We start from the raw sequence: 12,600 nt of genomic DNA, 5'->3' as shown, positions 1-12,600 counted from the left end.
CTAAAGAAGATATTTTGAAGAATGCTGAAAACTGATAACCATTGACTTCCATAATAAGAAAAACAAATACTATGGAAGTCGATGGTTACAGGTTTCCAACATTCTTCAAAATATCTTCTTTTGTGTCTTTTTTCTGTTGAACGCTAAAGAAGATATTTTAAAGCATGTTGGAAGCCTGTAACCATGGACTTCCATTGTAGGAAAAACAAATACTGTGAAAGTCGATGGTTACAGATTTCCAACATTCTTCAAATTATCTTCTTTAGTGTTCAGCAGAAGAAAGACACTCATAAAGATGTGTGTTTACTTGAGGGAGAGTAAATAGTGAGTAAATGTTCATTTTGGGATAGTTCACCCAAAAAATTTTATTTACTCACAATTTACTCTCTCTCAATTGCTTCCAAACCTTTATGACTATCTTATATTTTCTATCTGTAACCATTGACTTCTATAATAAAAAAACAAATACAATGGAAGTCAATGGTTACAGGTTTCTAACATTCTTCAAAATATCTTCTTTTGTGTCTTTCTTCTGTTGAACAGTAAAGAAGATATTTTGAAGAATGTTGTAAACCTGTAACGATTGACTTTCATCATGAGAAAAACAAATACTATGGAAGTCAATGGGTACAGGTCTCCAACATTCTTCAAAATATCTTATTTAGTGTTCAACAGAAGAAAGACACTCATAACGATTTAACCACTTGAGGGGGAGTAAATCGTGAGTAAATTTTCAATTTGGGATAAACTATCTCTTTAACCTTATTTTCCAAGACAAGATTAAAGGGATAGTTCACCCCAAAATTAAAATTTACTCATTATTTACTCTCCCTCAAGTGGTTCTAAAACTTCAGTTGAACACAATAGAAGATATTTTTAAAAATGCTGAAAAACGGTAACCATTGACTTCCATAATAAGAAAAACAAATACTATGGAAGTCAATGGTTACAGGTTTCCAACTTTCGTCGAAATAGCCTCCTTGTGTGTTTTTCTTTTGTTGAACGCTAAAGAAGATATATTGAAGAATGTTGAAAGCCTGAAACCATTGACTTTTATCATGAGAAAAACAAATACTATGAAAGTCAATGGTTACAGGTTTCCAACATTCTTCAAAATATCTTCTTTAGTGTTCAACAGACGAAAGACACTCATAAAGATTTATAAACACTTGAGGGAGAGTGAATAGTGTGTAAATTTACATTTTGGAGTGAGCTAATTTTCCACAAGACAAGATTAAAGACTTTGTTTACCCATAAATTAAAATTTACTCACAATTTACCCGCCCTCAAGTGGTTCCAGTATCTTAACTTTTCTATCTGTAACCACTGACTTCTATAATAAGAAAAGCAAATACTATGGAAGTCAATGGTTACAGGTTTCCAACTTTCTTCAAAATATCTTCTTTTGTGTCTTTCTTCTGTTGAACCCTTTTTAATGCATGTTGGAAACCTGTAAACATTGACTTCCATAGTAGGAAAAACAAATACAATGGAAGTCAATGGTTACAGGTTTCCAACATTCTTCAAAATATCTTCTTTTTTTGTTTTTCTTCTTTTGAACGCTAAAGAAGATATTTTGAAGAATGTTGAAAACCTGTAACCATTGACTTTCATAATAAGAAAAAAAAATACTATGGAAGTCAATGGTTACAGGTTTCCAACATTCTTCAAAATATCTTCTTTTGTGTCTTTCTTCTGTTGAACGCTAAAGAAGATATTTTAATGCATGTTGGAAACCTGTGACCATTGACTTCCTTAGTATTTGTTTTTCTTATTATGAAAGTCAATGGTTACAGGTTTCCAACATTCTTCAAAAAAAATCTTCTTTTTTTGTCTTTCTTTTTTTGAACGCTAAAGAAGATATTTTGAAGAATGTTGAAAACCTGTAACCATTGACTTTCATAATAAGAAAAACAAATACTATGGAAGTCAATGGTCACAGGTTTCCAACATTCTTCAAAATATCTTCTTTTTTATCTTTCTTCTTTTGAACACTAAAGAAAATATTTTGAAGAATGCTGAAAACCTGTAACCACTGACTTTCATAATAAGAAAAACAAATACTATATATACTTTAAAACATCTTCTTTTGTGTATAACAGTAAAAAGAAAAGTGAAAGGTGATTAAATTAAGACGTAACTGTCAGTTTTGCGTGAACTATAGATGAAAGGTGATGTAAAAGAGAATGTTTTCGTGGCGTCTCAGATCAGGCAGTTCATGCACTTGACGGTTTTGCTGCCGTAGTCCAGACACTCGGGCCCGATGCACTCGCAGCAGGCGTTATGAAACCAGCGGTACTTTGATCCGCCCATAGACTCGCAATACTGCTTACACTGCCGGATGGACACACAGTCATCAAAGTAGACCACCGTACACAAGGCATCTGAGGAATGAGGAAACACACACACACACCATATGAGCACATGCACAGCAGGGGATGCGTTTTATTTTATAACTTAAACATTAAGAGTACTTTGCAGTGTTCTTAAAGGGCCAGTTTACCCAAAAATGAACATTTCCCCACTATTTATTTAAGCAGTTCTAAACTTTTATTGTTCTTAAAGGGCCAGTTCACCCAAAAATGAAAAATTTCCCCACTATTTATTTAAGCAGTTTTAAACTTTTATTGTTCTTAAAGGGCCAGTTCACCCAAAAATTAACATTTCCCCACTATTTATTTAAGCAGTTTTAAACTTTTATTGTTCTTAAAGGGCCAGTTCACCCAAAACTGAACATTTCCCCACTATTTATTTAAGCAGTTCTAAACTTTTATTGTTCTTAAAGGGCCAGTTCACCCAAAACTGAACATTTCCCCACTATTTATTTAAGCAGTTTTAAACTTTTATTGTTCTTAAAGGGCCAGTTCACCCAAAAATGAACATTTCCCCACTATTTATTTAAGCAGTTTTAAACTTTTATTGTTCTTAAAGGGCCAGTTCACCCAAAAATGAACATTTCCCCACTATTTATTTAAGCAGTTTTAAACTTTTATTGTTCTTAAAGGGCCAGTTCACCCAAAAATGAACATTTGCCCACTATTTATTTAAGCAGTTCTAAACTTTTATTGTTCTTAAAGGGCCAGTTCACCCAAAAATGAACATTTCCCCACTATTTATTTAAGCAGTTCTAAACTTTTATTGTTCTTAAAGGGCCAGTTCACCCAAAAATGAACATTTCCCCACTATTTATTTACATAGCTCTAAACTTTTATAACAAATCTTTTTTTTTTATTCCCTAAGATTGTTCTGAAAGGGCCAGCTCGCCCCAAAAAATTATCTGATTATCTGAACACACATTTATGTTATAACTTAAATATATAGTGTATTTTTCATATCTTTTCCCTAAAATTGTTCTTAAAGTGTCAGCTCACCCAAAACTGAACAACGTCATAATGACGCCCCTACAAGAGAAAGCTTCTGATTAGTTAACGTGGCGCAAGTGTCTGCTGAAGTTCAGATATTTCAACTCGAGCGATTCACACGTTAAGCACGTCAAACGCACAAAACGCTCAACTCGCTTCATTTGCGCGAATCATTGACTTAACATGTAAATCACTTGCGCTTGACATTTCATCCGCATCTGGTGTTTACGCAGCATAAAAGGGCCAGTTCACCCCTAAAAATTATCTGATCATCTAAACTCACATTTATTAACTTAAACATTAAGAGTATTTTGTATCTCAAAAATGTCTTCATTGTTCTTAAAGTGAGAGCTCAACCAAAAATGAACATTTCTTTGAACAGGGGATTGGCTACAGAACAAACCACTGTTGTCTGATCATTTAATTAACATAACATGCTTAGTTAGCCTAATTAACCTAGTTAAGCCTTTAAAATGCACTTTAATGCTTCTATACTTGCAAAAAAATTTGAAATATTAATTATTGTGAAAAGCACTATACAGATAAAGAATTAAAAATGTCCTCATCTGTATATGAAACAAGCATTTTTTTTAAAACAATAATATGTACTGTTGAAGTCAGAATTATTAGCCCCCCTTTGGATTTTTCTTTGTTTTTTAAATATTTCCCAAAAGTTGTTTAACAGAGCAAGGAAATTTTCACAGTATGTCTGATAATATTTTTTCTTCTGGAAAAAGTCTTATTTGTTTTATTTCAGCCAGAATAAAAGCAGTTTTTAATTTTCTATGAACCATTTTAAAGTCAAAATTATTAGCCCCTTTAAGCTAATTTTTTTTTCGATAGTCTACAGAACAAACCATTGTTATACAATAACTTGCTTGATTAACCTAACCTGCCTAGCTAACCTAATTAACCTAGTTACGCCTTTAAATGTCACTTTAAGCTGTATAGAAGTGTCTTGAAAAATATCTAGTCAAATATTATTTACTGTCATCATGGCAAAGATAAAATAAATCAGTTATTAAAACTATTATGTTTAGAAATCTGTTGACAAAAATCTTCTCACCGTTAAACAGAAATTGGGGAAATAATAAACAGGGGGCTAATAATTCAACTTCAACTGTATCTCTCGTTTAACCTCAGAACTGTTTACTTCACCTCACCCTACCCCCCCTCTCATCCCCTATTTTGCAATGTTATTAATGGTCTACAGTTATTTTTACTGTAACTTGTTGTTTACTGTGATCTGAATTGTAGAAATATATTAACATGTTCGCACATGTTCGAGTAGTGAGATGCTCTTAATCTCATCGCACAAGTATATAATGCACATTGTATGATTGTATGACTGTACATTGTGCAGTGACAATTCTGTTCTGTTCTGTTCTGTTCGGTTCTATTCTATTCTATTCTATTCTATTCTATTCTATTCTATACTATTCTATTCTGTTCTGTTCTGTTCTGTTCTATTCTATTCTATTCTATTCTATTCTATACTATTCTATTCTGTTCTGTTCTGTTCTGTTCTATTCTATTCTGTTCTATTCTATTCTGTTCTATACTGTTCTATTCTATTCTATTCTGTTCTATTCTATTCTGTTCTATACTGTTCTATTCTATTCTATTCTATTCGGTTCTATTCTATTCTATTCTATTCTATTCTATACTATTCTATACTATTCTGTTCTGTTCTGTTCTATTCTATTCTATTATATTCTATACTATTCTATTCTGTTCTATACTGTTCTATTCTATTCTATTCTGTTCTATTCTATTCTATTCTATTCTATTCTATTCTATTCTATTCTATTCTATTCTATACTGTTCTATTCTATTCTATTCTGTTCTATTCTATTCTATTCTATTCTATTCTGTTCTATTCTATTCTATTCTATTCTATTCTATTCTATTCGGTTCTATTCTATTCTATTCGGTTCTATTCTATTCTATTCTATTCTATTCTATTCTATTCTATTCTATTCTATTCTATACTATTCTATTCTGTTCTATTCTGTTCTGTTCTATTCTATTCTATTCTATTCGGTTCTATTCTATTCTATTCTATTCTATTCTATTCTATTCTATTCTATTCTATTCTATTCTATTCTGTTCTATTCTATTCTATTCTATTCTATTCTATTCTATTCTATTCTATTCTATACTGTTCTATTCTATTCTATTCTGTTCTATTCTATTCTATTCTATTCTATTCTGTTCTATTCTATTCTATTCTATTCTATTCTATTCTATTCTATTCGGTTCTATTCTATTCTATTCGGTTCTATTCTATTCTATTCTATTCTATTCTATTCTATTCTATTCTATTCTATTCTATTCTATTCTATACTATTCTATTCTGTTCTATTCTGTTCTGTTCTATTCTATTCTATTCTATTCGGTTCTATTCTATTCTATTCTATTCTATTCTATTCTATTCTATACTATTCTATTCTGTTCTATTCTGTTCTGTTCTATTCTATTCTATTCTATTCGGTTCTATTCTATTCTATTCTATTCTATTCTATTCTATTCTATTCTATTCTATTCTATTCTATTCTATTCTATCCTATTCTATGTTGATTCTCACCATCCTGTGCGCTGCTGGTGGGCAGAGAGATGTTGTGGCTCTGGCTGTCGAGGGTCTCCAGAAAGGACACCAGGTTTTCATGATGGGACAGTTCTTCAGCAACAGGGAACGACACCACCATCATGTTGATGGGAGCGTCTCCTTCTGTCAGAGCTCGGAAGAGCGATGGGATCGGCCGATAAAGCTCCTCCACTGTGCTTTTGGATGTGGCAGGACTGTCGTTGTAGCTCCTGGGGTTACACATCCCTGTCAGACAGAAAACACAGAGCCGGTATAAGATTCTGACAGTATGATAATCTTGGATAAAAATGGTATTGTGATTGCTGCTCTAAAATACAACTGAAGTCATGATACACTGATTCGCCCTCCTGTGTATGTTTTGTTCTTTTTCAATTATTCCCCAAATAATGTTTAACAGAGGGTGTCACGGTGGCGCAGTGGGTAGCACAACCAGCTCACAGCAAGAAGGTTGATGGTTTGAGCCTCAGCTGGGTCAGTTGGCATTTCTGTGTGGAGTTTGCATGTTCTCCATGTGTTCGCGTAGGTTTCCCTTTCGGGTGCTCTGTTTTCCCCCACAAGTCCAAAGACATGTGGTACAGGTGAACTGATTAAACTCAATTGTCCGTGTATGAGTGTGAGAATGAATGGACGGATGAATGTATGGATGTTTCCCAGTACTGGGTGGCAGCTGGAACGCTGCGTCACATATGCTGGATAAGTTGGTGGTTCATTCTGCTGTGGCGACCCCTGATTAACAAAGGGACTAAGCCGAAAAGAAAAGAAATAAATGAATGTATAACAGAGCAAGCATTTTTTTAATTTGACATTTTCTGTTTGTGAAAGTGCACAATATTGTACTGGTGTAAAGCTTGACTATTTTTTGTTGTGTTTTGCTTTAATTATTCTTAAATGATCTATTCTTCTTCTTCTTCCTGTTGTTGTCTCTGTATTTTTTTAATAAGTAAAATAGTAACAAATGATTAAAAAAACAAATATGCATGACCTTTATTATCATTACCTACATTATTATATTTAATCACAGTCATTATTTATCATGCTCCATGCTTCTGCTACATTCTTGAATGAGTGAAATTCATGAATAAAATTATTGTAATAATAAAAAAAATTCTATATTCATTCATTCATTTTCTTTCGGCTTAGTCCCTTTATTAATCTGGGGTCGCCACAACTTAACCAGCATATGTTTTACGCAGCGGATGCCCTTCCCATCACTGGGAAATATCCATACACTCTGATTCAAACACACACACTACGGCCAACAGACCCAGTCGAGGCTCGAACCAGCAAACTTCTAACTGTAAGTCGATCATGCTACCCAATGCGCCACCGTGCAGCCAATTATACAATTATATATATATATATGGGACGACACCGTGGCTCAGTGGTTAGCAGCAAGAAGGTTGCTACTTCGCGTCCCCGCTGGGCCAGTTGGCATTTCTGTGTGGAGTTAGCATGTTCTCCCCGTGTTGGCGTGGGTTTCCTCCGGGTGCTCCGGTTACCCCCACAGTCCAAACACATGCGCTATAGGTGAACTGAATAAACTGAATGGGCCGTAGTGTATGAGAGTGAATGAATGAGAGGGTATGGTGTTTCCCAGTTAAGGGTTGCAGCTGGAAGGTCATCCGCTGTGTAAAGCATTTGCTGGATAAGTTGGCGGTTCCGCTGTGGCGACCCCTGATTAATAAAGGGACTAAGCCGAAAAGAAAATGAATGAATGAATGTATGTGTGTGTACATGCAAGTGTGCATGGGTGTTTCCCAGTACTGGGTTGCAGCTGGAAGGGCATCCGCTGAGTAAAACATATGCTCGATAAGTTGGCGGTTCATTCCGCTGTGATGACCTCTGATGAATAAAGAGACTAAGCCAAAGGAAAATGAATGAATATATATATATATATATTTATCAGTCCTTTAGGGCAGTGGTTCTCAAACTTTTAAACCTGCGACCCCCAATGTAAGATCGTCAAGAACTCGCAAGCCCCCATTACTAAAGCATATCCAAACAATAAAAATAACTTCTTCTAAGCTGTTCACAATATTTACTATACATTACAGGGCTCGAAATGAACATTTCTGCTTGGTAGTACTGGTGCTCCTAACTTAAAAAATGTAGGCGCACCTGCCAAAATTTAGTGGCTCCCACCAATTATCGCTATGTTGCTACAAGTTTTATAAACAGATTTATTGCATTTGAAATCAACAATAATCAAAACTAACAAGCAAAAAATACATATGCATGCGTGAGGAAAATATGTCTCAATGAAATCCCGTTATCACAAGAAAATACATTTTTAAAATTTATTAAGTGACCAAAAGATACACGGACCGCTCACCGGCCCTGCACACACTGCTTGACATGAATTCATTAATGAATCTGTTAACAATAACTGTGCTGTGTTCTCACGCCTGCTGTCTGATATTGCACAGATGCTTTTGTCATATACCTTATTATTTGCATACGTCATTTTAATAGCAATACCGCTCTTTTCATGAGCTGCAATATTAGTTTAATCTTGGTCAGTGCAAGCCCTTTTGCGATGGTGAACGTGGTGTTAACTTCTACATATAGCTGCCACTTGTACGGCTGACAGTATCTGGCGATTAAATGAAGGATTAAACAGAACCTCTCGTGCTTAAAATGTGTAGATGTGGCAAACAGTTACCTGGAAATTCCATCCCACAGACTTCACAGTGAATGCTAGTTATTTTCATAGCGGACTTGAAGCCAATGGAAGTCTTGTCCACTCTTCAATAAGTGTAGATGGTGGATTAACATTCACCACATGATCAGTAATCAGATGTGCCATTATTTGTAGCTTTAGGTGTTTCTAAGACTAAATCTGTCAGTGTTGTTTTCATTCTCATCTACAGCGCTTTACATTTTCGCGGTTGTAGCTCCTGTCATCTGAAGACAGGAGGCGCTGACTGAGGGATTGACAGCTGATTTTAACCAATCCATTCGTGTTCAGTTCTTAGAGCAGTGGGCCAATAAGCAGAGCGCAAAGGCGAGACAAGCATTGCGGGCCTTGTTTACTGCGGCAAGATAACATGACAAGTTTTAAACTGTTCCTGAGCGCTGCGTTTCAAGTACAAAGATGCATAATGCCTGGATGTGTCCTAAATACTTAATGAATTTATCAGTAATATATTTTTAAAAATCTGAAAATATTAGCTTTCACTTGTAATACTGAAAAATATTTATTATAATCACTGAAAATTACACAATTTTTAAATCCCTTTCGCAACCCCTTGAAATTATTCTGCGACCCCCAGTTTGAGAACCACTGCTTTAGGGCAGGCCCATCAGGGTGTCACCTTTCTGCTCTGAATGAATCCATTCCTCAATCTTCCTTCATTTTGTTACCAACTTCTTCCAACAATCCAATTGGTTCCCAAAGGACAAAATCAAGCACCGCCCAACATTTATTTCTCATTTAAGGACCATTTCAGGTGGATGTACGTCACAACAGAGGAAAAAAAATTACAAATGTAACTTTCATTTTATGGTGACATTAAAACTCCAGCTAACTAATAGGATTTACTTGTGGTCCTATGGAGAGCTGATTCCAAGGGGACTCAAATTGTCATGAGACAGATTAAGAGTTGAGAGTCTCGAATTTAGGTTGCGAGTCTACCTAAGAGTTTTTTCCTCGAGCAGAGAATTTATTTTCAGTTGTCGTCAATTCACCTTATTTTTCACGTACGAGTGGGCGCAGCCATTTGAATCTTTTTAGCTCGAGACTTCCAGTCTCAATTCACTTCCATTCATTTTTAGACGTTAAAAACAGCTCGTTATGCTGCTTGATGTTGCAAACTGACATTTTCTTATTATATTATTCTACTTTGTTTGTATAATCATGCAAACACTTGTTTGTAGAGCGAATAGTTTGACTGTTTTCTGCGGTTTATTAATCCCAGTCATTTCTCCCACAGGGAGCTGAATCGGAAGTTCTAAAACAATCGCAAAAACGAGCGCACTTCCGCATTAAAGAATAAGGTCAATAGTAGCTCCATGTTTTTTGAGCATCTGCAGCATTTTATGGTCATCGCTGATTGCTGATATGCTGCAAGTAGAAAAAAATATATAAATGTAAAAAAAAACCCATCAGTGTTACTTTTAAGCTAGCCTTCAATCACAGATGAGGAGGGGCAGGACACAATGCCATGCACCTGTCAACAAATTGAAAAGAATTTCTGAGCGGTTTTAGAACAATGTTTGTGTTTATACAGCACAAAAACACTTTTGTGGACAAGCAGCCTAAAGACTCAATTACACTGAACTAAAAACACAAGACATGACGCTCGCATCTCAGCCTGCCTGTCAGACATTTCACACTGGATGAAAGATCATCATCTTCAGCTTAACCTCGCTAAAACGGAAATGCTTAAGTTTCTGCCAACCCGACTCTACACCATAACTTATCAATCCAGATGGATGGGGCAACCATTACTGCATCCAAAATGGTAAAAAGCCTTGGAGTAACGATTGATGACCAACTGAACTTCTCTGACCACATTTCTAGAACTGCTCGATCTTGCAGATTCGCACTCTACAACATCAGAAAGGTCCGACCCTTCCTATCTGACCATGCAGCTCAACTCATTGTTTAAGCTCTTGTTCTCTCCAAACTGGATTATTGCAACTCTCTACTAGCCGGGCTTCCAGCTAACTCTATCAAACCTCTTCAGCTGCTTCAGAACGCAGCAGCACGAGTGGTGTTTGAGGAACCCAAAAGAGCACATGTCACTCCGCTACTCACCCGTTTGCACTGGCTGCCAGTTGCTGCCCGCATCAAATACAAAGCTCTGATGTTTGCTTACAAAGCGACCTCTGCCTTTGCTCCTCCTTATCTGCTCTCACTTCTGCAGATTTATGTGCCCTCCAGAAACTTGCGTTCTGTGAATGAACGTCGCCTCGTGGTTCCACCCCTAAGAGGGAAGAAATCACTTTCCCGAACTCTCGCATTCAATCTGCCCAGTTGGTGGAATGAACTCCCTAACTACATCAGAACAGCAGAGTCACTTGCTGTCTTCAAGAAACGACTAAAACTCAACTGTTTAGTCTCCACTTTCCTTCCTAATCTGCAACTGCCTCTCTGGCTATACCACTAACTGTACTCTCTCTCTCTCTCTCTCTCAAAAAAAAAAAAAAAAAAAAAAAAACATTACTAATGCTTAGCTTCTTAGACTTCACACACCTGAAACTTGTCTATAGCACTTACTCACTGCTGCTCTTATAGTTGTGTAAATTGCTTCCTTGTCCTCATTTGTAAGTCGCTTTGGATAAAAGCGTCTGCTAAATGACTGAATGTAAATGTTAATAAAGCACTGAGTAAAGCTGCAGTCACATTGGGCTTTCGTCCCCATAAACTTCCATTCATACGCACGGGAATGCGTCAGACCGTAAACGCAAGGTCATGCGTCACGTTTCGTAGGTCGCTGCGGTGCAAAGTTCAAGCTTGGTGAACTTTGACCAGCGAAATCGCATCACATGACTGCGTGAGACCAATCGAGGATCAAAACACGACCTCTCTGGACAGAAATTTAAAATATGGAGCAATCGCTCGCTTTTTTTATGTCTAAACATCCTGTTTAATCCCACCCATTTTCGCAGCGCCGTACAACAGAATTTCACACACACAAACTCCAGTGTGACCGCAGCTTCAGACGAGGTCCACATGAAGTGATATTATAAACGTGATGTAATAACGACCATAATGAACACCATCAGAAATAGGAAAACACTGGAAGATACAATATATAACTCAGGATATTCTGGACAAAGCCACAATGAGCACCTCCGCCATGATATAACGGTAAATAAAACAGTTGTCATGCAAACTTTCTACTGTAAACAGAAGCTCACGAAAGTTGCCCCGCCTCTGAGCTCTTCTGATTGGTCCACCGCACAAAACAGTTCTTCAACTTATATGGCATATAAAAAATCTGGTGCTTCACAAGACACGAGTGGAGAGCGTAATGGTCGGACTCGTCCGTTCAGTGCACGTTCACATTGAAAAACGATAGAAAAGTAGCGGGCTCAGAAAAACCGCTTTGTGTGTGAACAGCCCCCAAGAGTCTTTCTGCCGATGACAGCCTTAACAAGCAAACGGGACCACAGTAGAAGATGTTGAAGATGTTCAGAGCAGGACTGTCAGCAGCAGAGATAAAGCTCTGTTCATCAGCTAATAGATGGAGCTTTAATAAAGAGCAGATCTGCAGAGCGTGTGTTTCCCATTATCTGCTGATCGACTGCCAGAACAGCTGCTTCTGATTAGGCAGATTCAGGCCTTCAGGAACAACACACACTTCTGTCTCTCAGCTAATAAAGCTGCGTTTGAACACAACAATCTCCACCGCCTCTGCCTTTCATGAGAACTGATGCATCATGCGCTGTATAGTCATAGGAATGATTATGATGACGCATCTTTGGCATCTTGGTTTTGTTATGGTTAACAAAGTTATATAAACATTCTGTAAACTACAGATGAACACCACTCGTGCATTATTTGTGTGTGCTTTAGAATGATCTCATTGGTTTGGAAAAATATAAACAGTTTTAAAAACATCAAAGAATAACTGATTGATTACCTGTGCCAGGTACTCAGAACAACTATAAAACTAACAAATA

The 12,600-nt window shown here is 36.5% G+C and overlaps 1 protein-coding gene across 1 annotated transcript in view; it reads right to left on the bottom strand.

Moving 5' to 3' along the window:
• Positions 1-2,019: 2,019 nt before the first annotated feature.
• The window catches only part of twsg1a (twisted gastrulation BMP signaling modulator 1a), a 46,325-nt gene continuing 35,744 nt past the window's right edge, over positions 2,020-12,600 (bottom strand). Inside the window, exons 4-5 of the mRNA XM_056445822.1 lie at positions 5,950-6,195; positions 2,020-2,384 (exon numbers count right to left, since the gene is read on the bottom strand). Of these exons, the coding sequence (XP_056301797.1) occupies positions 2,203-2,384; positions 5,950-6,195 (428 nt within the window). The 3' untranslated portion in view covers positions 2,020-2,202. The remainder of the gene's footprint in view (positions 2,385-5,949; positions 6,196-12,600) is intronic.

Source organism: Danio aesculapii, chromosome 2 (assembly GCF_903798145.1).
Source record: "Danio aesculapii chromosome 2, fDanAes4.1, whole genome shotgun sequence".
NCBI classification, from domain to species: Eukaryota; Metazoa; Chordata; class Actinopteri; order Cypriniformes; family Danionidae; genus Danio; species Danio aesculapii.
The sequence above is the reverse complement of the archived record's forward strand: the minus strand, read 5'-3'. Positions and strand labels throughout refer to the sequence as shown.